This window comes from Balaenoptera acutorostrata, chromosome 4 (assembly GCF_949987535.1).
Source record: "Balaenoptera acutorostrata chromosome 4, mBalAcu1.1, whole genome shotgun sequence".
In the NCBI taxonomy this organism is placed as follows: domain Eukaryota; kingdom Metazoa; phylum Chordata; class Mammalia; order Artiodactyla; family Balaenopteridae; genus Balaenoptera; species Balaenoptera acutorostrata.
Genome location: NC_080067.1, coordinates 45889707 through 45917186, shown reverse-complemented (window position 1 = coordinate 45917186; position 27480 = coordinate 45889707). Strand labels below are relative to the sequence as shown.

At 42.3% G+C, this 27480-nt stretch overlaps 1 protein-coding gene across 1 annotated transcript; it reads right to left on the bottom strand.

The window, feature by feature from the left end:
- Positions 1-23406, bottom strand: LOC103004065 (ADP-ribosylation factor-like protein 5A). Its single transcript, XM_057545645.1, is given in 3 exon segments — positions 1-88; positions 22378-22807; positions 22810-23406. Coding segments are annotated over 2 exon segments (540 nt in total). The 5' UTR covers positions 23197-23406; the 3' UTR covers positions 1-88; positions 22378-22654.
- Positions 23407-27480: the final 4074 nt, after the last annotated feature.

Here is a 27480-nt window from a genome sequence, read left to right as displayed (position 1 = left end):
CAGATGCTTCCTCTTTCCAGTCTGCCATCCTTAGTATATTGGTTTCGTCCTTGACTCATCACCCCATGGTCACAAGCTGCAGTTCCAGCTATGCATCAGCATTCCAGGCGGCAAAAAGGGAGGAGAGGCATGTTAGCCACATATGTCCCTCTTCATCAAGAGAACACAAAGTTTACCCACTATCCTCTGCCCAGCAGACGTCTGCTTAGATCTCATGGACTAGAAATGGGTCACACACGCCCCTCTGCCCCCACCACCTCCAACCTCATGGCTCCAGGGAGGCTGCACAATGAGGAATACGACTTTCATTTCTGCCTTAGACCCACTCTTATCAGAACAAATCCCAACTTTTATCCCCTCCCTTAAAAAAAAAAAAAAAAAACAAGAATTTTGTAATACTCCATCCTGAAAAGCAATGGATAATAGATCATATAACTCATTTATAGCTGTAATTTCAAAATAATGCCCTAATTGTAATAGAGAAATAAGAGGAAAGTAATTTATAATACAATATTATACATTTCAATGCGTAATTGACTCGGTATGACTCCACTAGAAGACAGAATGTCAGAGTCGGATGTTGCACCTATTTCAAAGGGATAGTTGAGAAGAAAAGAGAAAGAAGATCAGAAGACATTCCACACAAGAAGTACAGGAGGATGAAGAGCAGAGGTTCAACTGTCCACTACAATAAAACCCAGTGCAAGTTTAAGTAGCAACAAACCAGACTCGTTTGAATATGGTAAAAGAAAGAGGAAGGGAAAACCTTAATTGTCCAGACAAATTACAGAGTGTTGAAGTGGAGATGATGAAGACTATGATATTCTCTCAAGTGAGTTGAGCCTCACTGCTAAGTGCAGCATCAAAAATAATTCTTTCTTTATGATATGGGACATCAAATGGGGAAGTATCACAGAAAGCCCACCTCCTATCAAACTTCATACCTCAAGATTGGTGCTTAGCCTTGAAGACCTACACAATTGTGTTTCAATAAGCACTGGAATAAAAGATATTCTAGGAAAAAATCATGATAAAACAGTCTGTAGAGTAAATCAACTATACCTCAACAATAAAGAAATGAATAAATAAATAAACTCTCCTAATAACTCCAAAAAAAGAAAAAAAGAGGCTACAGAGAAGGTGTTTCGTACAATTCTGGCAAGAGGATCAAAATAAGGTTGAAAAACAATAGGCAACCCCCAAATAAATAAATAGCATTATTCTCACAGCATCGATTTCTTATCATTATGTTAAACCAACAAAAAATTTCAAATATGGGATGACAAACATGAAATCATTTTGAAAATGACAATAATTTAAGTCAGATTCCTGTGTCGTGCATCTCCCCTTATTTAATAATATTTGATTTCTAAGTCTATTAACAGGGACTCAAATTCCCTCTGTCACATAATTACATGTGACAGTTATCAAGGCAGACTAATGTTGGGGTGTGGCACTGTCAACTCAAATACAAGGAGTGATGCCCAACAGTGATGTAATTTTCTGTAATAGTGAACAGCTCCTGGTGAATTTCAAAACATAGCACAAACATAATAAAGCATAGCACAATCTTTCCTCAATTTATTCAATAGCTGCTCTCCTGGAAAATGTCACTGTTTCTTAAAGCTACAAAACAGATAATTTGTATTTATATGTAAACTGGAATTAGACTCTTGGGCGCAGAGGATACAGTTTTTCATCTATATGAATTTCCAGTGGGCATTAGAAGGATAAGCAGGGGGACATCCTTGGTGGCGCAGTGGTTAAGAATCCGCCTGCCAATGCAGGCGACACGGGTTTGAGTCCTGGTCTGGGAAGATCCCACATGCCACAGGGCAACTAAGCCCGTGTGCTACTAAGCCCATGCACTGCAACTACTGAGCCTGTGTGCTGTAACTACTGAAGGCCACGCGCCTAGAGCCCGTGCTCTGCAACAAGAGAAGCCACTGCATTGAGAAGCCCACGCACCGCAACAAAGAGTAGCCCCTGCTCACTGCAACTAGGGAAAGCCCACACACAGCAACGAAGACCCAACACAGCCAAAAATCAATCAATCAATTAACTAATTAATTTTTAAAAATTTAAAAAAAAGAAGGATATGCCAGGCTGGTCTTTGTGCCACAGAACTCTCTCACATTGCAGGGCATCCAGCAGTCTAGCCCCCATTCTCTGACACTCCCCTTAACCATTCAGACATTTACATTCACACCCCAATACACACTTTCCTAAACATTCTCTGGTGTGGGCTAACCTTCCTGGAGAACCACTAGCTTAGGTGAAGCGTGGTCCACGTTGGGTTGCACACAATGGTCCTGGGGAACAAAATCAGGGTTCTGTAGGCAGCAAATAATGATGTTATGTCTGCCACAGGGAGTGAGTGGAAGGGAGCTCAAGCAGGTCCCTTCTGAAACCACTTATCTTGGAAGAGGAGAAGCTGGAGGGATAAGCATCCACAGGGAAGTCAGAAATGGTGAGGGGAGGACCTGAGGTGGGTGTGAAACCTCAGTTCCACAAGCACCAGAGCCCTGCATGGTGAGAAGTCTTCCTGCAGCACTCACTCCCAGCTCTCAGCTCCCAGTGGGAGCAGATTGTGTCTCCAGATATGAAGCGGGTTCCTAATGAGGGCGGTGGTGGCCAGGGAAGAGTTAGATGCCCCCATGGACCTTGGGCTGTCCAACAAACCCAGAAAAGGAACTCCTGCTCGGGGTAGCACTGCCGCACATGGCCTCCAGCTCTCAGGCCCCACCTACCAACCACTTGTAAGCAGACTAATCTGGAAAAGCAGAACTCTAGAAAATCTCAGATCGTTTCCCTTACTAGGCCTGTGGGATTTGACCAGAAAGCCACACAATTGCTGCTAGAATTTATCACACCTCCTAATACATACTGGACACATAGGAACAGCCCCTCTACATGGAGAAAAACCACTGGACATTTTAAAATATATTTAAATATATTTAAATAAAATATTTAAGACAAAAGGGGGGCGTATCTTGAGAAGTCAAAGCAAAATTGTTCCCTTCTGAAAGTATTACTTCAAGCCATTAGGAAGCCTTAAACCACCTCTAATTTGTATCCTCAGAGAGTTAAGTGCATGTTGCACCCAAGACCAAGTAGAAAGCAGATAGGAAAAGGGCTGCAATGGGAGCAGGAAGATTGTTTATGCATAAAAGACACAACCACCACATTTGGAAATGCTATGCACAAGGCTGATACTAAATTAGGGCAAGAAGACAAATGAGACATTTTCCCACAGTTGAATAGAGAGAAAAAAGACCCAGAGAAGAGGGAAGCCATGATGTTCAAATCCAGGAAATCCAAATGTATAAAAGAGAAACTTCCAGGATGGGAAAACAGCAGATGCAGTGATTAAATCTGAATGGAAAGTTACTCTTTTTACTTTTTACTTTGCTTTTCCTTCAAATATGCATGGAATGTGCTACTTACTTATAAACCCAGAAAATCACAAATTACAAAAGGCACACAATTCAGATAAGAATATCTGTTTAGAGGTCCTATTTTCTTTGTCTTTCAGAAGAGAAACTCTTGAAGAGCTAAGGGGAGAATCCCAGGCTGAAGGCTGGAAATGATCAGATATGACTAGTTTTCAACCAAAGGTGAACATTTGCTGGAAGAGACATGTCTTCCTATGTTACTCATTCGCTTCCAGCTTTCCTCCACATCTGGAGAAGGTGGAACCAGTTCTGTTGTCTGTGGTCCTCCTCCTGAGCAGGCTTTGACTCAGGCTACACATGACCTCCCTCATCTCATTGATTGGGGCTCCCAACCAGGGGCGATGCAACCTTGGGTTAATTCTAGACCCTCTCGCATAAGCATCTATGGCCTGGCGTCTGGGGCTGTGAGCTCTTGTGGCTAATGAGGAAACGGTGGGAGGTTCGATGTGGGGATGAGTCTGTAACTTTTATGCAGTGGAAGCTCCAGACCTTTTATCCCAGGGAAGCTCTGGCTTCAGTGGCTGGTCATCAGGTATTCAAGTCCCAGGATGAGGCCTCAATGCAACTCTCACAATTGGAAAAACAGCTTCAGTCACTGGCTCTGTCAATGTCGTGTAAGAAAGGAAGAGTCCCTTATTGCATGGACTGGTCCACAGTTTTCTTTTTTTTTTTTAATTTATTTTATTTATTTATTTTTGGCTGCGTTGGGTCTTCGTTGCTGCGCGTGGGCTTTCTCTAGTTGCGGCGAGCGGGGGCTACTCTTTGTTGTGGTGTGCAGGCTTCTCATTGCGGTGGCTTCTCTTGTTGCGGAGCACGGGCTCTAGGCTCGCGGGCTTTAGTAGTTGTGGCACACGGGCTTAGTTGCTCCGCGGCATGTGGGATCTTCCCGGACCAGGGCTCAAACCCGTGTCCCCTGCATTGGCAGGCGGATTCTTAACCACTGCGCCACCAGGGAAGTCCCACAGTTTTCTTTTAAGGAGAATTAATGGGACATTTGATTCTCTCACGGCTACCAATGAAAATAGCATTGCACATGTAAGTACTCCCTTGCACCTCCTCAGTGAGCCTTTGCTCTATGACATGTTCCCCCAAGAGGAAGCAGAGGCATTGATATTTCATTTTATTTTTAAATTTTTATTTATTTATTTTTTGGCCGCGCTGCTCGGCATGCGGGATCCTAGCTCCCCGACCAGGGATTGAACCCGTGCCCTCTGCAGTGGAAGCGCAGCATCCTAACCACTGGACCACCAGGGAATTCCTGAGGCATTGATATTTTGAAGTGAATAACATGGACTGTCTTTTTTTTCTTTTTTGTACTTGGATATGAAATGAGTGAAATATGTGGCACACAATTGATTAGAATTCCAGTCTTTTTCTTCAGCGTAAGCCTTAGGTGTATCTTAACAGGGTTGAAAATACCAGCATGTTGCAAATCCCGAAAGAGTCATTATTGTGCCCTCAGCCTTAATGATGATTTGGCCAGGTATAGAATTCTGTTCATAACTGGTGAATGGATAACCAAAATGTGGTATCCAGCCATAAAAAGAAATGAAGTACTGATACATGCTACTGTATTGGTTGAACCTTGAAAACACACTAAGTGAAAGAAGCCATTCACAAAGGACCATGTATTGTATGAGTCCATTTATTTGAAATGCAAGGCAAGTCTATAAAGACAGAAAGTAGGTTTCTAGTTGCCTAAGGGTGAGGGTGGGGAACTATGGCTAAGGGTATACATTATCTTTTTAGGATAATGAAATATTCTAAAATTGATTGTGGTGATAGGTGTATAACTTTGTGAAAATATTAAATTGAATTGTACTCTTAAATGGTTGAATTATGTGGTATATGAATTATATTTCAATATAGCTGTTAAAAAAGCAAAAAAGCAGTGCCAGGCAGTCACTCTTTTCTAGGCATGTGCTTATATTTAAGACTCTGCTTTTATCTCCTCTCTGTGGCTCTCAGATTCTTGGCTTCATCCTCTGCTTTTGATGCCTCACTTTTGTTGTCCTGTTTAGAATCTCCTCCCTTTCTTTTTCTTTTAAATTGAACCCAGCTTTTCACTTGACTCTCAGCTCTGCTTACTCTCTTAATTTTGGCGAGTCTGCCAACCTTGGGTGAGAAACCCCTCTTCTTGCTCCAGCCCCTCCAATTCCACCCTCAGTGTCATCAGCAGGCTTACCCATGATCTTGCATAACAGATGGGGGAGTCGGCAGAGACAGACTCTCAACTCTCTTCCTTAGGGGCTTTTTCTTGGACGGTCAAAGGAGCTAAGAGATTTGACCTTGCTACTACCGCTTTCTGTGAGTACTGTGATTTCCAAAGCAGCTTTCCCGCTCACAATTGTACTTGCTTTTCACATCAATCCTGTGAAGCAAATATGGTAAGTATTGGTGTTAGGGGAACCACTGACTGAAACCGCCTGCCCTGGCCAGGCCCGATAGTAACCACTTGCATGAGTTATCTTATAACAGGAGGTCCTGGTAAGGAACGCAGAACTCACAGGCTACCACCAACTGGAAGAATTTGGAAAAGGTCAAAAGGAGAGAGGAGATGCCAGTCCATATGTCCTACAACCTCCCAGAATCCTTCTCGCTGTAATCCATCTTGGCTGAGCAATGTGCGCGCCACCAGGAAGGACGCTGAGTCAGAACAATTGGGCAGAGACAACTCAGAAACTGACCCCATCACCATAAAACCTGAGACTGCGAGCCATGTGGCAGAGCAGTTCTCCTGGGCTCCCTTACCCTGCTGCTCTCTTCCCAGGCTCCCCTTCCCAATAAAGTCTCTTGCTTTTGTGGGCTCTATAGCACAGGCTCAGTAGTTGTGGCGCACGGGCTTAGTTGCTCCGCGGCATGTGGGATCTTCCCGGACCAGGGATCGAACCCGTGTCCCCTGCATTGGCAGGTGGATTCTTAACCGCTGCGCCACCAGGGAAGTCCCACATTTGTTTCTTTGATCTCTGCTCTTCCTGCATATTTATTGAGCAACTACCATGTGTCAGACCCAGCTAGGTGCTGGAGATAAAATTGAGAAAGTTGGTCCCAGCCCTACAGACTTTCAGCAAAGGTTGACACGCCTAACCTCCTTATCTTTGCTCATATAGAATCTCTACTGCCACACCAGCCCCTTGCCCACCATCCCCCACTACTACCTACACATCTGGCATGCCTTCTGTCTCCTCTCCACCAGGTCAATGACAATCCAACCTTGAACACTCCTCCTTAGAATAACACACTTTCCTGATAAATACACAATCTCTGGAGATCTTTCTTTGCTTTCCTTTGGTGTTATACATAGGTTTTAAGTGAAGGTACCCATGAACAGAGTGCCCCTCCCTCAGATACTCTCAGATAAAGGGGAAATACATTACCCTCTGAGTCCAAAAGGGCTCAGAACAGAGATGTGCAAATTGACCGTAAAAACACAGACTGGCTGCCAGTAGCCAGACTGCAGATAACTTGATCAAATGTACTAAATTCTTTAAAGAAAGAAAGCACCATTAGGAGGGGTTGGTTGGCCATGGAGATTAGAAAAAGGACAGCCCCTGAAGCAAATGTTACTGGTGCCCACTCAAACACCATCCAGGGAAGGGAGTGCCTAGCCAGTGTGCAGGATCAGGAATAACTATTGTAGGGCTGGTCCAGTGGGTCACTCAAATCTGCTGGGACCAAGCCCTCAAATCCTATCCCTTGTTCTGAAGCCATGCTGACCAGATAACCACCAGCTGCACTGACTTCTCTTGCCTCTGGGGAAGAACAGGCTGTTTGAGCTGACATGCGTATCTGGTCCACCGTAGAGTTCTATTTCTCACTGGAAATTACTAAATGAACATGTACATCAGCCTCTGTGAACATGAGTCAGACTTCAGTCAAACCTGTGATCCTCCCACGACTGAGTGTCTGACCCACCGAGGCTGAGGGCAAGACCCTGGACCACTGTAAATCATCAAGGAAAATGGCACCCTGTGGGGCTGAGTGACACACCCACTTCCTCCAAACCCTTAAACCTAACAGCAAATGCTGGTTGGTTGATGCACTATCCTAGGAGGAAGACTTGGAGAAAAATCAGGCTTTACCCTTGCCTGCCAGAGGCCTAAGCACCTCTGTAATTTTATTTATTTTTTATCTTTTTAAAAAATCTATTTATTTTATTTTATTTACTTATTTTTGGCTGCATTGGGTCTTTGTTGCTGCGCACGGGCTTTCTCTAGTTGCGGTGAGCAGGGTCTGCTCTTTGTTGCGGTGCACAGTCTTCTCATTGTGGTGGCTTCTCTTGTTGCGGAGCATGGGCTCTAGGCGCACGGGCTTCAGTAGTTGTGGCACGCAGGCTCAATAGTTGTGGCGCACGGGCTTTTTTGCTCCGCGGCATGTGGGATCTTCCTGGACCAGGGATTGAACCCGTGTCCCCTGCATTGGCAGGTGGATTCTTAACCACTGTGCCACCAGGGAAGTCCCAAAGCACCTCTGTAATTTTAGCTGCCATTGATGTTGCCATTGTTTCCGTAAAACCAAATGATCAAGGCTATGACATTTCACAAGGGAAACCTGGAAAGGACGATTATTTGAACAAACGTATTTAGTCACCATCGTATTTGGTGGGAAATATCTTTACTCAGTATTTGTTGTTATTTTCAAAAGCCAGCCTTCCTGAATTCATTTTAAATCTCCAACTTCTGAAACTTTAATAAGAGTCCATCTGCAGAAGTGGACTGTCCACGGAAGTCCCTGTTTCATTGTCATATGGCTCAACTGTGCAGGGGTAGGGTAAAGTTGTTTTGTTTTTACGTGAGAGTTTTTGTGACGGTTTATCTAAATTGTATTACTTATGTGACCTTGTATGTTTTGTAGAAGTTCATTTAAACTGTGAAGCCTCATTTACTGGAAGAAGAAATATCTATGTGAGTTCATGGAGACTGCCATAGGTCACCTTGAACAATAAAATGGCCTTTTGGGGACAGAGCTCTATGCAGATGAAGAAAGGTATACACTTGTGGCTAGAGGTTAATGATAACTAGTGAGTTACTTACATTAAGGTCTCTTCTCATTTAAGAAAGAAGAATCATATTTGGTAATGCAATCATACAGGAGTACCTGTTTTCAGGCACAAAACTGAAAAGAACTGTGAAGATTAAAGGAAACTTTAGAATTTTCTACACTATGTACTATGTTCTAAGAGGAAAAAAATAGTATCAGGTTGAGAAAATGAGCTTAATTCTGTTATCCAGACTGTGTTCACTGGTACGCTTCCTTCCATTTGTTGACTAATTGAATATAAATCCCATTAAAGAGCACTGGATTCATTTTTCATTTGAATGAAAGGAACTCAATTTCCTACCAGAACTGGCTGCAGAGAATAGCTAATACACCACTCAACACCGCTCATCCTCAAAATTTGCAGTTGAAATCCCAGGGGATACCAAGTCTCAGGTGATAGGTGCATGTGTGCACATGCACACACGTGTGCGCACACACACAAACACACTCACACACAATGAGTTAAAATTTTAAGTATTTTGATTATGAAATAAATTAGTTGTTAGGCCCTTGCTATTTTCTTATCGTGAATTACAAACCCTCTGAACAGGAAAGTCTAATTTCAGAGCTTCCCTCTTTCTTCCTAGCAAGTGGCTTAAGCTTATGAAGGACGTGCTAACGAAATAAACAGTCTAAGGCATGATTGTGAGATTTCAAACAGCTGGATAATTTTGGCCCCCCAAGAAAGGGGGCATTAAGAAACATACCCTAATACTATCTAAATGATAGGACACTATGCTAAGTGAAATAAGTCAGACAGAGAAAGACAAACACTATATGATATCACTTATATGTGGAATCTAAAAAATACAACAAACTAGTGAATATAACAAAAAAGAAGCAGACTTACAGATATAGAGAACAAACTAGTGGTTATCAACAGGGATAGGGGAGTGGGAGTTAGCAAATATTGGGTGTAAGGTAGGCTACAAGGATGTGTTGTACAACACGGGGAATATAGCCAATATTTTGTAGTAACTGTAAATGGAGTGTAACTTTTTTTTTTTTTTTTTTTTTAAATTTATTTATTTATTTATTGGAGGCGCTGGGTTTTTCGTTGAGGTGCACGGGCTTCTCATTGCAGTGGCTTCTCTTGTTGCGGAGCGTGGGCTCTAGGTGCGCGGGCTTCAGTAGTTGTGGCACACAGGCTCAGTAGTTGTGGCTCACAGGCTCTAGAGTGCAGGCTCAGTAGTTGGGGCGCATGGGCTTAGTTGCTCTGCGGTATGTGGGATCTTCCCAGACCAGGGCTCGAACCCGAGTCCCCTGCATTGGCAGACGGACTCCCAACCACTGCGCCACCAGGGAAGTCCCTTGGAGTGTAACTTTTAAAAATTGTATAAAAATAACCCATATCCTAACGTAGAAGCCAAAAGTTTGGGATTTTCATTGGAAATATATTTGAAGAGGTAAAATCCTAGTATAAATATTGGTAAACTTGAAATTTAATCTGAAATCAAACCCTTAGGGGTTACACTATCACTTACTACCCTCATGTCATTTAATTTTCTTTTTTTGGTAAGATTTATGTTATAACAAAAGAAAAAAAATAGATATGGTTCCTTCATTTGCCCATAAAAGCTAAAGGTACGTCTCTTTTGAAACATTTGTCACGAAAATGTCTGAGTTGGACATGCAATTATCTAAGACTCTTTCCATATAAAGTCCTCCTGGTTCCCCTCCGTTCAAACAGATGACAGAGTTTCTACTCTACATTGCTTGCTGGGACCTCATGCAACCCCATAGTCCTGTTCTTTGCTTTGCTTCTGGGTGAGTCATCCAAACCAGGATGTCGTTCTTCACTCGGGGCGAAGAATCTCTTGGTATCACATACAGCAACTTGGTAGCGTGGCAGAATTTAGCTTGGCAGGATAATACATTAGTCTGGACTGTTTCACCCACTGTCCTGGCCCTAATCCATGGGCAAGCTGGACCTTCTAACCTGAAGGCTGAGTGACAACTTCTGGTCCAAGTCCACAGTGTTCCTCTGCAGCCTCCTGACCCACACGCCATTTGCCCATACTCGGTAGGTCTGGAACTCCTGGGTCTTCAGGGTTTCTCCAGCCTGAACCTTCACTCCCATCAGTTCTTGGCCTTCTTGGTCTAGTCCTCTGAAGTCCCTGCCCTCCCTGCTCCCCTTTGTCTCAACCTTCACAAGTAGGATCTTGGGAACCATGCTATCTGTTAGGATGCGGAGACGAGAGAATAGCTGCTTTGGGCTCTGAGGTACTGATAGATGTGTCCTTCCTTCCTCCCTCCTTCCCAGAAGAGGAAGAGGGAGTGTTTGGAATTTTGTTTAGGCAAGTGAAAATATTACAAAAGCTAGTGAGGCTTTTTGGGTGAACTCTTTGGAGACTTCCTGGCAGAGGACCATGGGAAACTGCTGTTGGATGGGGAGTTTGAGGTGGCATTTTTGGTTGGTGGCTTAGGTGGGAAGAAGCCAAGATCAGGCTCCTATTAGGTCCTGGGCTTCAGAAATAAAGAGAGCCTCTTGGTTTCCTTCCCAGTGGTTTCATTCACTTACTGAGCCTGGAAGAGGGTCAAGGATCCTGGGAAAAGCCTGGCCCTGGATCTTCCTACGGGTTTTATTTTTCAGGATCTTGAGCTACTACATGTAGTGCTAGGGAGAAAGAAATCCTAAGCAGTATAGGGGAGGAAAATTTTCCGCAACCCCATGGTGGCGTTGGCTGGGACTGAAAATTAAACTGACAAAGGCAGATTAATAGGAGAAAAGCATACAAATTTATTAATATAAGTTTTACAGGGAACTTCCCTGGTGGTCCACCGGTTAAGGCTCCGTACTTCCAATTCAGGGGATGCAGGTTCGATCCCTGGTCAGGGAACTAGGACCCCGCATGCCACATGGCCAAAAGGAAATAAAAAAAGTTTTACTGGACATGGGATCCTTCATAAGGAAAGAAGGACCCCCAAAACAGACCTGTATTTTATGGTAGGTTTGATGGAGTGGGCAGTCCTGTAGAATATGATTGGTTAAAGAGTATGAGGTAATAGTAGTAAACTGGGGGAAGCTTAGCAAGGCCTGTATGTTAGAATTCTTCTTGGCATCCCTTTGTCTTTGGAGATTAGGTTGCCCCTTTTTTTCCAGACATAAGGAAGACACCTCTCACGTGAGGGTTTTATGACCTGTTTCAGGGAAGAAGGGCTACAGGGGTTGGGGCAGGGTGGGGAACAAGGTCAAGGTAACCTTCTTGCTTCTGCCGTTTTCTCAGACTCCTTCAGATTAAAATATTCAGTATGCCAAGGTGCCACATTTGGGGGTAGCATGCTCTGAACCCTAACAGCAGTATTGACTTCCACTGCCCAATGGTCTGCAGAATTACCAAATTCTGTCTCTAAATCCCCTTGGCTTTTCCCAGCTCTCAATGGAGTGATCCTCCAAACGAAGTTCCATCAGGCAGTCACTGCCCAGCATTATCCCAAACCACTGTGCCTTCCCTACAATGTCAACCAAGTCTATTGGTTACCCATCTGGCACGCCCTCTACCCTGTGAGTCCAGAACTTCATAAGAACCGTTTCTGTCTCTTTTGCCACAGGCAGAGGGAAAGTTGACCTCTGGTGTGATAGTCCTAAAGCCAGCCCCAGCTGTCTACAACTCCCTCAATTCCTGATCTCCTGAGGGCAGTTTACTGTGGACTTTTCACTTGCATTCAATATGGGTCATATGGGCCACAGGGCTGCTGGGAAACACTCTGCCAGCAGCCCCCCAAGTTGTCTGCCAGTAGGGCCAAGGAAGGCTGCGGGGTGGAGCCTGTCACTTCACTCCAGCTGTTCTCACTGAGCCTTGGCCATTACAGACTCCCCTAGGAGGAAAGCCGTCTGATCTTCCATCTACAGAAAGCTTGACCTCATGTTTGTGCGGCCCCTTCCACACCCCTGAAGTTGTCAGGGCACACATGTGAGTCATCTCGGGGCATTCAGTCATGGCAGCTCCTCAACCAGTTTTCACTGCACTGAGCAGGCAAATTACTTTTACTTTAATTTTAATAGCATTTATGCTTCAGTCCTTTAGATGTATGTGCAACTGTTGAGCCACTGCAGATATAATAGATACCGCATTCCAATGTGCAAGCTTCCAAAGGCTTTAGCAGAAAAGTGCTTTCAGACTCTTGACTTCTTCCCTGGCATCAAAGGCACATAAAATATTGAAGGGAGTAAAGACAAGGGAGAGGTGGGGAGTGGATTTTTGGAAACGTATTGTTGGTTTGCTGGGTGTCTGATCCCAGCCAAGGGGCAAGAATTGCTCCTATCTCAAACCCAATGCAAGGGGTCTCAGGAGAGCTAGATGGGGGTCTCCACAGTTGGGTCACAGTGATCTGGGGACAACTCTGGCCTGAGAAGTGCACCTCAATGTTGAGGGGTGGGCTGGCCAACAGCTTTGGTGGTACGCAAAGAAGGGGGGGTTAGGTTGGAGTCAGATGTCACTCACAGACTTTAGCAGACTAGGAACACGTGTTTCCCGTGCACCAAATGTAGGTCACAACATGAGAGAGAGCTGGCACGGGGTCATCTCTGGTCCTATCCCAGAGATCCACTGAGGGGCAAACAGAGCTGAGAGGAGGCGAAGGTGGGGCTGGATGCCTAGGGGCTAATAAATACCCTAGGTCAAGCACCAGTGGAATAGAGTTGAAGTCACCCAGGGCAAGGTAACTGCAAGGTGGCTAATCTATGTTTTCTTTTGGTGGCGGGAGGGCTGGGGGTGGGGAGCAGAGCTCTCTGAAGAACCCACAAAATACTCAAGAAAGGAAGCATTGACTTTAAACCCCTGCCAGACTCAGAAAGCTTGGAGCCAGCAGATAGCACAGCCAGTCAGCTCAGAACTTTCCTGTGACCCTCAGACTCTGGAGCGATCAGAAACCACAGTAGGCAACCTGGAGGAGGGATATCAGCAAGGCAGGAGCAAGAGAAAAGACGAGCACAGCTTTTCCCCCAAACTGAGGCTTCCTGTCGGCAGCGGCTCCTGGGCGGCCACATGCCCAAAGGGAACAATTTGACTTTAAATCACGTTTGAAGTCTTGCATTATCCTGGCCTACACATGTTAAATACTGAATCTGAGACTGGGTTTGTGGCTTAAAGAAGTGGACAGAGAAGTCATAGGACCTGCTTGACTTTTTATACAAGGGCACAGGGAGAAGTAGTGTCACCAGAGATATCTAGAGACACGGTAGGCAAAATTAAGTTGCTTTAGGACAGCGTTCCAGAAGTCCCATTTCTTCAGTGTGCCAGTAGCATAGTATGCCTTACTTCATACAGTCAGCATCCATTTATTAAGTTACACCTGGCAGTGGGGAGACAAAGGTGAAAGGGTCTCTGTCCCTGAGGAACTCAGTCTTGTCAGAGGAGTGGATATCATCTCTACAGTGAGATTTAGAGAATTGAGTCACTTCCGGGACTTCCCTTGTGGCGCGGCGGTTAAGAATCCACCTGCCAATGCAGGGGACACGGGTTTGAGCCCTGGTCTGGGAAGATCCCACATGCCACAGAGCAGCTAAGCCTGTGAGCCACAACTACTGAGCCTGTGCTCTAGAGCCCACGAGCCACAACTACTGAGCCCACTTGCCACAACTACTGAAGCCTGTGTGCCTAGAGCCCGTGCTCCGCAACAAGAGAAGCCACTGCAATGAGAAGCCCACGCACTGCTACGAAGAGTAGCCCCCGCTCGCCGCAACTAGAGAAAGTCCGCGCACATCAACGAAGACTCAACGCAGCCAAAAATAAATAAATGAAAATAAATAAATTTATATTAAAAAAATCACATTCAGTAATTAAAAAAAAAAAAGAGACGAGTCACTTCCAATTCTATTTAATACTAAAGTTGGATATAATGCCACGAAAGGCTGAATCAAAGAGGAATCCCACTCTCTCCAGAGGCTCACTCTCTCCAAGGCTCTAGCCCACCGCACCCTAACTCAGGAAGGGCCCATCGCAGGATACTGGGTTTGTCATTATCTCCATCCCAGTAGGTATAGAGTTGTATCCCATTGTAGTCTTTATTTGCGTGCCCTGTTAACTAATGATGTTAAACTTTTTTCCTGTGCTTCTTGGTCTTTGGTATATCTTCTTTTGTGAAGTGTTTGCTTACCCATAATATTTTAAATTAAAAATTATGCTTTGAACAATACTGTCAAAACATCAATGATCACACACAAAAGACAACGGAGAAATCCTTTCCCTAAATCACCCATGCACTTTTCCTGTTCATGCTGCTTTTAAAGACCCAGATTACAGTGCTTCTTCATCATTTCAAGTTCCGTAGATTTCTCTGGTTACTCCTGATGGTCCTTTCTATACGTCTCCATTGAATTGACCTGCCTACTAATGAAATAATATCTTATTTTATCAGTGTCACAGATGGGTTGCATACCTATTCTCTTCAAATGGGAAATTTGCACAAAATGGAAGCGCTACAACCTGTTTCAACAAATCTGCTTAATGTTCAGAGATTCTATAGCCAGATTTTATTTTATTTTTATCTTTAGGGAGGATGAATATAGATGGGATGGAAGGAATTAAGAAAGGCAGGAAATGATTAGAGAAACATTTCCTCAGTTTCAAATTGTCATTTTATGCTCAGGGGGCCTCCTGTTAGTTCTTGGCACTGATTTTGCTATAGGCTTGGGTGCAAGTGTTCTTCACTACGCTCTAGAGAAAATGAAACAGCTAAGGGATGGAGGTTAGCTGAGAACTGGGACACGTGTGTTCAGCCAGGCTGCCTGCCAGTGAACAAAAGCCAGGCTGGGTCCCTGAAGAGTCCGGGGAAGGGAGCAGGAAAATTAACAGACTATTAGGGAAACACAACCAGCAAGATGGAAGAAATAGTGGGGCTTACCAAGAATTATTTAACGGAGAAGAAAATGAGCCATGCAAATCATAGGAACTTGACAGAGTAGCTGAAGTGAGGTGAAATTGTTTTGCTAACGATGTATAGCCAGCTGAGGGTTGGCAAGATTATGCATTCCAAATAGTTACAGATTGACATTACAGAGGGAAGAGGAGTGTTTATCACAATTTCATGTGACTAAATATAGGGCTAAGAAAATTAAGTGTAAGAAAATGTAAGAAGAATATCAGGAGAGGAAGAAAAGAACTTTCCATGCTGGGTTGGCTCTGGGCTAAACTTCCAAGGGCGCAGTGGCGATGGCTCTGGAATTCAATAGTCCAGGAGTTAAACACCTTCTCCTTGGGCCGCTGGCAAGTGGATAGTTTATGACATTTGCCCTGGGCTGTCCCTGGTGACTTAGCAGGGCTAGTGGACCTCTAGTGTTTTGGGCAGCCCAGCATCCAGAGCTTCCTTCAGTGAAACACCCCTCCTCTAAAATGTGCATGCAGTCTGTGGGGCTGCTAATCACGTCTCCTCATGTACACCTCAAGCGGGGTGCATCCGTGTGACCCTACTTCTAGATCAGTTAAACTCCTGGTCACACTTACTGGACACTTGCTATTTGCCAGGAACTATTTTTAGGGCTTCACATATATTAATTCATTTAATCCTCAGAACAACTCCATGAAGCAGGTACATCTTACAGATGAGCAAACGGAGGGAAAGAGAGTTCAGTGACTTGCTGAGGGTCACGCAGCTAGGAAGAGGCAAAGTCAGATTTGAACTTGTGTAGTCTGGTTCTTGTTGGCTGCAGGCGAGAGAGAGGGGAAGAGAGAGAGAGAGAAAGAGAGAAAGAAAGAGAGAGAGAGAGAGAGAGGGAGAGGTTATTTCAGCTTTTCCAGCCTGTAAAGTAAAAGCAGGCAAGAAAAGAAGGGGTTGGTAGATGTTGAATGAGTCACCTACAATGTCTGCCAAATCTGTTTGGTCAGTTTTCTCTTTCTCTCTTTCTCTGTTATGTTTCTTTGTGCATGACTCAAACAGTTCTCCAATGTCAGACTCATTGCTTCACGAAACTTCATCTTTGAGAAGGCTTGCAATTTTATTTTGCAATTGATTTCATTGTAGTCTTCCTAGTCACGGATGTCACCTGAAAATGGCAGATACATTTACGGTTTCTGACAACTGATGACAGACTGACCTCAACCTTTGATTGATGGCTGGTACGGATACTAGACTGTTTCGGGAGGGATGTTTGAGTGAGGGGTGATTTAAAGAAATGGGCAGCTCAAGAGGGTATATTTTATATTGTAAGATATTTGCTTTCCTACATAACCTGTTATCCCATGTTCTTGTATAATGAGTACTAGGATCACGAGAACCCCTTGAACACAGCACAGTGTGGCCTAACCCTTGCTTCCCTCCTCAACTGCCTTGAGGAGGCTGTGCAAAGAATATGGGTAACATTAACAATATGACGACAAGAAGAACCTGTAGGTCTGAGGCCCACTGAGCTCCCAGGCTCGTGCCTTCCTCTGTGTTCTGTTTCCCCTCTGTCCATGGCTGGGGCTGATGTCCATCAAAGTCCTTCAGTGTCAGCGTAGATATGGCTCTTCCTAACCCACCACTGCTGCATCACAGAACCTGAGCGCTGTCGCAGCCCCACTTCTGACTTACCTGGGGAGCGTCTGGCGTTGATGTTGACAAGAGGTGTCTGTCCAGCTGCTGGCGCTGTCTCTCTAGTGAAGAAGACCCCCTCTACTAAATGTTTCACAACTCTTTTCTTAAATCCTGAAATAGTGACACTAATCGCTCGGCCCTCCTGCAACTCCCTGAAGATTCCGAGACAATTTCTCTCTGGGTCGACATGGATGAAATGTGTGTGGGATCAGACAGCATCTCACCCTCTATTAAAAGATAATTAAAATTAAAATCACACCACACATGCCACGTACACACACATAAATCTTATATGTGTGTGTGTGTGTGTGTGTGTGGTGTGATTTTAATTTTAATTATCATTTATCTATGTATATATATTTTATATTATAGTTAAACATAAATATAATATATAATATTTATACAAATGTATATATACATTGTTAATGTACATATATATGTTAAAGGTTTTATTTATTTATTTTTAAAAATTATTTATTTATTTATTTTTGGCTGCGTTGGGTCTTCTTTGCAGTGCACGGGCTTCTCATTGCAGTGGTTTCTCTTGTTGCGGAGCATGGGCTGTAGGCGTGCAGGTTTCAGTAGTTGTGGCATGCAGGCTCAGTAGTTGTGGCTCGCGGGCTCTAGAGCACAGGCTCAGTAGTTGTGGCACATGGGCTTAGTTGCTCCGTGGCATGTGGGATCTTCCCTTACCAGGGCTCAAACCCGTGTCCCCTGCATTGGCAGGCGGATTCTTAACCACTGCGCCACCAGGGAAGCCCTAAAGATTTTATTTGACTAATTAATCAATTAAGGAACCAGGTAAACATTGTAATTTGAAGAAGAGACATATTTATAAATCAGAAATACTGAAATGAATGTGTAAATGGAAGCAAACTGATTTTTCCACAGGGGCTAGGGAAATCAATTGGACCTCTACCAGACAGGACAGAATTCTCACATCTATGTGAATCATCTTGCATTGCTATCAATTACTTACAACTGAAAAAGTTGTAAAATAGCTCAAAGGCAATGAAAGATTAGAATCACATAACCTGAGGGCTGTCCTCTAGACAATGCCTACTTCTCCAGGAAAGCACCTCCACGGCCTCTCTTTGCCTTAGGCACCATTTACATGGGGGTAGCTTAAATGCCAGGGTTTCTGGGATTAATATTAACTCCAACGCTTCTTTTTCCTTGTTTCTCTCAGGGTTATTTGGTCCTTATGTAAACAGGGCTCCTGGAGGCCTGCACAGCCTGCCAGGGTTCCAGTATGGGGTGGAGAAGTCAGGCCTCCTCTGGGACCTCCCCTTGTCATAATGACAAATGCTTCATTTGTATTGCTATAAGGGGCAGGGGTGGGAGAGGGGAGGTTGAAGCTCGAAGACTGGTATGGGGAAGTTGCAGGAAAGACAGGATAGGATCAAGTTGTGAAGTGCCTTCTGTGCTGTGCTAAGGATTTCAATCTTGATCTGAAAGGCAATGGAGAACAACCACAGCCATTTTTTAAATTATTATTATTTTTTATTTTTTAATAGATCTTTACTGGAGTATCATTCCACAAGATGAGACATACCATCTCTGCATTTCACCTCCCCCCTCCTATCTCCTGACACATCTTCAGTTTCCTTACTGTGGTGTGTCTTTCATACCCCCTCCAGTTATCTAAGGGCAATCCAGCCCTGGTCACTTCACTGACCTATTCAAAAGACTGTGGTTGTATATATGCATTCACCACAGCGAGGAAACTGAAGATGTGTCAGGAGATAGGAGGGGGAGGTGAAATGCAGAGATGGCATGTCTCATCTTGTGGAATTGCCTTGAATAAATGACTTTTAGAGAATTTTCTGCCCATCACAAAGAGACACCTTTCACTCTTCTCGTTAAAATGTCTCCAGACTGTCCCGCTATCACTTCCTGGCTCCTTGGGGCTTTCTTTCTCCAATAGCTGCTAAGCTAGGAGAACATTCAGCCACCAACCTTTGTCCAACACCGACTCACTCATGTCTGCACTGCTTAACACCTTGGAACCACCCATAAGGAGGGCACAGCAGCAATGACTGCATTTTATAGAGGAGAAGCAGCCTTGTGGAGGGCTTGACTGAATGGCCTAGGGTCACCCAGCTGGTAAGTTGTCTGGCCCGAGTTGGAAGCCAGGTCTCTGGAACTCCGCCTGCTCTTGCCGGGTACCACACAGCCTCCCTAACGTTCTGGTCCCAAGTCTCCTCTTCTATTCATAGAAAAATGGGAGCAGGTGGATGTTACACGGGATAGTCATCATTTTCTCTCTCAGTTCTAAAATTCCGGGCAGCTTTTCTAGTTTTATTTGCAATTCCACAGAGACATTTAGCAGGTTTGTAAGTTGCATCCTAGCTCACTCATTTTAGAAAATGAGTTTTTATATTCACTCTCAAGCTGGTCATCTGTTTTTTTCAGAAGCTGCTGTCTCCCAAGGTGCAGAATCTGAAATGACAATCAGCATCTTAAGAGAGATGAAGGTGAAGAATAGACTAAAAAAGGAATAATTGTTCTGTTGGTCATTTGGCCAAGGAGTAAGACAAGTATCAATTATAAATAACTTTTAACTCATTGAGTTGGCTTTTCTCTTATAAGCAAGATAAAACTCAAATTGAAGATGGCTAGAAAGAAGATAAATTTTAATTTCCAGAAAGGCGCCTTCAGCCATCGCACAGGTAACAGAGGGGTTCCCAGCTAGTTATCTCTGGCTCTTGACGATATTAGCTGCAATTAGAGATCCTCCGAAAGCCTCAAAAAATGGCCTTTTTAAAAGTTCATTTTATCAAGTGGGAGTGTCTTGTATTCTCTGGGGTCCTGTTGAAACTTTTATAATTAACTGACATGACAAGATAAAGATACTAACTCAGATGGCTTCCGTTTTTCCTTTTGCCTTGTTTTACCAGGAGAATTTTATTCTTTCATAGTGTGTGAGTAAAAAACCAGAAGTTTGGGCATCTGGGAAGACAGCCAAGAAATGTCACCCAGTGAAAAAACAAAAACCATGGGAATAAAAATGATGACATTAACTTCTGAGGAAATAACACATTTAAGTGATGCTGGGTAAGTGAGAAGCATTAGACCAGAGCAAGACTCCTCAAAGTGAATTGTAAATAGAAACCTACTAGAAAGAAAGAGTTCCATGGCCAAATAATTTCTGCAAATACTGATTTAAATCTTGTTGAAACACATTCTTTATTGTAGCACTTCTCAGAACTGTTAATATGTTAATGTACATGGTGAAGAGAAGCTATAGTGGTAGGTATTTGCCAAATATGTTTTATCACAGAATCGTTTTTTTTTTTTTTGGTAAAGAAACCTACTTTGGTAAACTCCATACTAGAATGTTTTGTTTTTTTTGTTTTTTTTGTTTTTTTTACCATAGAAAACATGTATAATTTATTAGATGGACTTAAAAATCAACACAAATCAGTTTTAGGCACTTGTTGGATACAGACTATGGGAATTTTCTACCAAAGAAGACAATATCTAGCAGGCAAGACCATAAAGATTCAAACTTTAGTTTTCAGAACAATACACAAGGGCTAGACATTCGATAAGAAATATTGCAAATTAATCCAACTGTATCCTGTTACAATTTCTTCACAATCCCACACACGATTTTAGGATTTAATAGAAGCAGTCACTTTTTAGCATCCAAGGTTTTTAAATTCTCTCTTTCTTTCCTTTACTCCACCATGCTGGTCTTAAAATTATCGTACATTCTTTGAGGGAGCATGATATAGAAGTTTTATTTTTTGTATAAGTGGAACTTTAAAAAAGTATTGTCTATATTATGTCTGCATCTATAGTGTCAATACATGGTGATTGATAATTTTGATGTTTTTTAAAGTCCATTTCAACAGGTTTATTTTGTAAAGATAGGCTTCTCATTACTAATTCCTTTAGACAGCTAATGTTTATCTTTGTCCTTTAAGTAAACATGAGGGGAAAAAATGGAATGTGGTCTACGGTTTTAAGGATGTGGGAACTACAAATAGAACTACCATACGACCCAGCAATCCCACTACTGGGCATATACCCTGAGAAAACCATAATTCAAAAAGAGTCCTGTACCAAAATGTTCATTGCAGCTCTATTTACAATAGCCAGGACATGGAAGCAACCTAAGTGTCCACCATCGGATGAATGGATAAAGAGGATGTGACACATATATACAATGGAATATTACTCAGCCATAAAAAGAAATGAAATGGAGGTATTTGTAATGAGGTGGATGGAGTTAGAGTCTGTCATACAGAGTGAAGTAAGTCAGAAAGAGGAAAACAAATACAGTATGCTAACACATATATATGGAATCTAAGGAAAAAAAAAAAAAAGATCATGAAGAACCTAGTGGCAAGACAGGAATAAAGACACAGACCTACTAGAGAATGGACTTGAGGATATGGGGAGGGGGAGGGATGAGATGTGACAGGGTGAGAGAGTGTCATGGACATATATACACTACCAAATGTAAAATAGATAGCTAGTGGGAAGCAGCCGCATAGCACAGGGAGATCAGCTCGGTGCTTTGTCAAACAATGCATTCATGTGGCTTAAGATGATAGAGGAAAACTTACAGACACAAAAAAACCCCTCAAACTATTCCAACTCCTAAGTTAAGAAATAAGAAATTTTCAAATTAAGAAATTATCTTTGTTGCTTAGAAAATATGCTTTACTTTTCATCTCAAATTTACTTTTAAATGCTTGACATACAATTTAATATCTAAGAAGACTGTAGCTAAATTATTTGATAATATTTATAGTGTGATACTTCTTCTCTGGGTAGACATATTTCACGCAACAGTTTCCAATTAATGTTGAAAAAAATCACTTGATAATTTTAATCACAATTAACGATTGACTGAAAATAGATTAACAATTTACTCATTAAATTTAGATGGCATAAGGTCCAGTAAAGGGAGCAATCTGGTGATTGCTCAATGCGCAATTCTGCCCATTAGTAATACTAAGTCAAGAATATGACAGATATTTCACTCAGCTGGACTACATGTTTCCATGTATGTGATTTGGTCAACAAAAAATTAGGTACACAATGTCAAGCTTTTTCCTTTCTTTTTTTTTCTTTCTTAAGAGCAGCTCAATGATTTGGGGGTTGGTTAGTATGATACGGAGAACATAGGGGAAGTACAAAATGGCACTTACCACCAATGCCAGTACTCATCTCATTATGGTTATAGCTAAGGATATTATTAATTTTTGTGTTATTTCCTTTTTTTAAGAACATAAATCAAAGCCATTAACTCGAATTTGAGGTATATACACAATACCTACACAATCCTATGCAAAATACTTTTGATAATAAAGCTCTTAAAGTTAAAAATATCCTCCTCTCCCTTTGTACTTACCACAGGCTACACAATGTCCTGAGATGATTCTTTATGAGAAAAATGCCCATCACAGCTTTAAGACCTTGCTTTGGAAGGAACTAATGAGAAAGCAGATGGAAAGGTGAGACTTCATCTTTGTTTTCAAATAAGTGGTCTTAATTTTTCTTCTTATAGAAAAAGTTTAACTGTTTAAATCAGTTTATTATAAATATATCTAAACCATTAATTTTTGCAGCTTTCAGGTAAAGTCCAGCACTTCATTTATACAAAGTCTATGAGAATAGGTCAGTAGAGATCATCTAATCTTAAGTCGTGACATCATCCATTCAAGTCCTTGGCATAATCCCTCGCCAGTAAGAGCGCAGCATGCCTGGACATGCCACTGGTGATCTTTAATAGAAGTTAGTTTCAAAAACTGGGAGATTTCTGCTACAGTCTTGCATTCTTTTTAACATCTTGTTTATTAGCAAAGATCAGCAATCCAGCTTTCCTTAGGTCCTCATGGGCTAACATTTTATAGAGTTCTTCTCTAGTTACAGAAATCCTTTCTCTCTCTGTACTGTCCACAGCAACTATTACAAACTCTGTGTTAGTATAGTAAGTGTTCCACGAAGAACGAAGAGATTCTTGGCCACCAATAGCCCACATTAGAAAACGTGTATTATTAATCACTATCTCTTCTACATTACTTCCTATTGTTGGGGACGTATGTACAACTTCATTCATAGAACATTGGTAAAGGATGGTAGTTTTTCCCGCATTATCCAGCCCAACAACGATAACTTTGTGCTCCTGGTAATTGAACAGTCTCCATATCCTGGTGAAGAGAATTCCCATTCTCGGGCAGCGGACCCCCCTCCAGCCACCCCGGCCGCCTGGCCTCCCCCGGCTCAGGCTCAAGGGGAGGAGAGAGACGCGCCGGAGCCTCGGTCTCTGCCGCCGCTGCTCCCGCGATGGCCGTCGGCCCGCTTCCTAGGAACCGGAGGGAGGCCGAAGCCCAGGCCGCCCTGCCGTGCGCGAGGACCCGCCGCTGCCGCCGCGGCTCCCGCCTGGCTCGCGGACATCGCCGCCGCGTGGAATGTTTTTTAAAATTTCAACAAGGGATTCTGATTATCTGCTTGTATATATTTCTACAAATAAATTTATTTATACAAATAAGTTTATACAAAAAATTTATTTACACAAATGAATTGTAACATACCTCAGTATGTGCTGTGATTACAGAGAAGGAGAACTGAAGAAGAGAACTGGGTAGTAGGAATAATTTGTCTCAGGCTCACCAAAGATTTCTCTGTAGTTGGGGGTGTTATTTGCTAGGGCTGCCATAACAATGTATTGTAGACTGGGTGGCTTAAACAACAGAAATTTATTTTCTCATAGCTCTGGAAGCTACAAGTCCAAGGTCAAGGTATCAGCAGGGTTGGTTACTTCTGAGGCCTCTCTCCTTGGCTTGCAAACGTCTTCATTCCCTCTGTGTCCTCACATGGTCTTCCCTCTGTGCTTGTTTGTGTCCTAACCGCCTCTTCTCATAAGGACACAAGTCGTACTGGAATAGAGCAGCTGTAATGACTTCATTTTACCTTAATTACCTCTTTAAAGGCTTCCCCTTCAAATGCAGTCACCTACTGAGGGTTAGGACTTCAACACATGAATTTTGAGAGGGCGCAATTCAGCTCCTAATAGTGGTCTGGAAACATAAATTGCCAAGAGCTCACTACACAGCCTATAGAGATCATACCATTCTTTGCACTCCAACCCAATCCTTTTTAAAAAAATTTTCTTGGAGTATAGTTGATTTACATTGTTGTGTTAGTTTCAGGTGTACAGCAAAGTGAATCAGTTATACATATACATATATCCTGTCTTTTCCAGGATTCTTTTCCCATATAGGTTATAACAGAGTATTGAGTATACCCCAATCCTTCTTGAGCAGCCTTCTGAACCTGAGATGGTTTCCCCAAGGATGTTCCAACTGGGAGGAACCAGACTCACAGCCAGACACAGCCTCTTTGACCATTATACTTCCCAAGAAACTTAATATGCATCAGCTTGATGGTTTGTGAACTAATCTCTTGAAAGTTTGGCTGAGGTGACTCAGTTTCCCTGGCCCTGATCACACCTAATTGGATGGATAAAATGTAGTTTTTAAACTAACGAAGCTGGGGACGAGATATTGCCCTTGTGGTGCCTCTACCAAGGGAGCCGAGGGAAAGGAATGATCTCTGATAGGAGGTCACCTATGCAGAGGGACTCTGTGTAATAACGGCTCATGTGTCCTGAACAGCGTTGGGCATTTCACATCAGTATCATCTCATCTATTGCTTATAACATCTCTTTGAGATAAAGGTACTATTATTCCATCTAGATTGTAGATGAGGAAATGGAATTCTAAAGAAGGTACTTATTACAAACAAATAGAGAATAATTTGAAGGGAATAATCAAACAAGTAGTGAATAATCCTATGCTCTTAGCTATCATCCCACATAACAGTTTGTATGCTCTCACTTGATTTTGTAAAGGAGCAGAAACTGTTTTTCTACCCTCTTAGGTACTGTAACTAGGGCCTGTGATTTAAACTGAAAAAAGAGGACTTCCCTGACAGTCCAGTGGTTAAGACTCCATGCTCCCAATGCAGGGGGCATAGGTTAGATCCCTGGTCGGGGAACTAAGATCCTGCATGCCACACGGTGCTGCGTAAAAACAAACAAACAAACAATCAAACCTGAAAAAAGACAGAATAGCAGGAGAAAAGGCAAACAGATTTTATTAATATATTTATGTGCATGGGGGCTTCACAGAAAAGAAGTGAAAACTGAAAGACATGGTTAGATTTGGGGCCTTATATATCATGTTAACAAAGGGTGATGAATTGTGAAGAAGTGATTAGATAAAGGAAATGAGGGTTGGAGCTCCTGGGGCAGGGGGTAAACTGTGGGAAGTTGACTAGGAACTGGATGGTAGATAGGGTTGTTTAGGAAGATTTGTTATGCTGACTCTGTGACTCCTGGTGCCCTCTACAGTGATTAAGCTAGTTCTCTTCCTGCTTCGGGAGAGAGGAACACTTTTACAAATGGAAACTTATGTCACCTTTGTGAAAGGAAATATACGCCCTGGTTTTGGCAGAAAGGGAAAGGGCAGAGAGCTAGCTTTTCCTGTGTCTGCTGTTCCTCAATTGCCTTTAACTTAAAATAATCAAAATGATACTATGCCAAAGTGGCGTTTTGGGGGATGACGTATTTGGATCCCCTTCAGATTCTACAACACTTAGAGTTGAGGGAAATAAAGGCAGGAATTGTCCAGGGTTACAAGGTTAGGAAGCAGAAACTAGATAATAAGCTGATCTCTCTGACTTCAAAACCACTAGTATATGTACCATATAAATATAATTTTTAAAAATAAACTTTTAATTTTAGAACAGTTTTAGATTCACAGAAAAACTGCAAAGGGGGTACAGAGAGTTCTTAAATACTCTGTATCCCTATCATGAAAGTCTTACATCAGCATGGGACATTTGTTACAAAGAGGGTTCTTAGCAAGTGACTAGACTGAGGCACTGAGAGGAGAGAGGAAGTTTAGAAACTGAAGATTAAGGTGGAAGAGGAGTTGGATTCTGTGAATTCTAAGGTCCCTTCTCACGTTGAAACCAGGGATCTGGCGTCCGCAGGTAGAAAACTAAGACAGGCTTTCCTCCTGTATCAACTTTACTTCTTTAATTGCTCATTTCAAGCTAAAGCATTAAACAGAATCCTGATTCCTAGCCCCTGGAGGCATTTCTTTGGCTAGAGTCACTGATTTAATGAAGATATAAACATTTCTAGTGGGAACAGATCCCAGCTCATTGCTTTGTCCACACTTGCTTCTATGAAGAAGCTCTGTCCTGTTTCTTCTCTTCTCCACTGTGTTTTCTACTGTTTTTCTGGCTCCTTTGCACCCAGTTGTGGTGAGATAAACAACAGTAAAAGGTTTTTTCTTGATTCTCCTGAAGCATTTTAGTAAATACAGGTGGGAACTCACTCAGTACACAATCCCCTTTTTGGCCAAAGCAGTACCCATTTCTGCATTTATCTTAGGGTGAAAGTCAGAGTTTGGAAAATTTTATTCTTGCTTTGTGAACTTGAGAAAAATCACAGTTCATTATTTGTATCTTTGGTCATTTGCCACAAAACAAAACTTTTTTGTGAAATTTATGGCTGCTAATACTTTTGTTTTTTTAAAGGTTTTAAAATTAAATCCTATATGTTAATTCAATCACACTAAATATTTACTGTAGCTTGTTGCACTATTTCCTCTTTTTTTTTTTTTTTGACAAAGTACCCTAACTTTCTTCTATTTAACAGTTAACTTTTGCAAGTTAGCCACTTGTCCATTCACAATAGGCATCTGTAATATATTAATTATTGCCTCCATGTGGAAAAGGAAAAATCTAGGAAGATATCATCATGCCTCAATTTGTCTTGCACTCATTTCCCCTCCTTGAAAATGGAGAGAACTCAGGCTATTCTTCTATCAATTTTTCCATGTTTTTCTGTAGCCCTATTTAAGAAAAAACCTTTCATTTTATGTGTTGTCAGTCCCCTTGGGTTCACTTACATCAGCTTTGGCTGGGCTGATGTTTAAAACATTTTTAGAAAGGGTAAATAATTTATTTGAAAGCTGGTGGAGAAAGGCACTTAAAAAAATTAGACCAAGTGAGTGGATCTGAAAGAAAAAATGTTACTGGGAACCAAAATATATGGCTTAAAAAGGTGGGAGAGAGCTCTATTTCAAAAGAAAAAGTAAATGTCATTTAAGTGTTACCTTCATATTATATATTATTCTGTGAATCTTCAGTGTATCCATACAGATGTAAATATGTCTGAATTAGTAAACATATCTTTAAAAATATTGGCTTAGAGAAATGCTCCTAAGTTTCGATACTGTCCTGTGACTAATGTTTATATCACATTACAGTTGTGAACAGATTCACTAGCTCTTCAAATAAATATCATCCACGCCCCATTTCCACAAGTTCTCTAGGATTTTGAAAAACTATCCTACTTTATTTTTATTCTAGACTCTACCTTGATAATGTCTAGAACTGATTCTGTCATATTTAAGAAAGTTTTCCAGTTTCTAGCAAC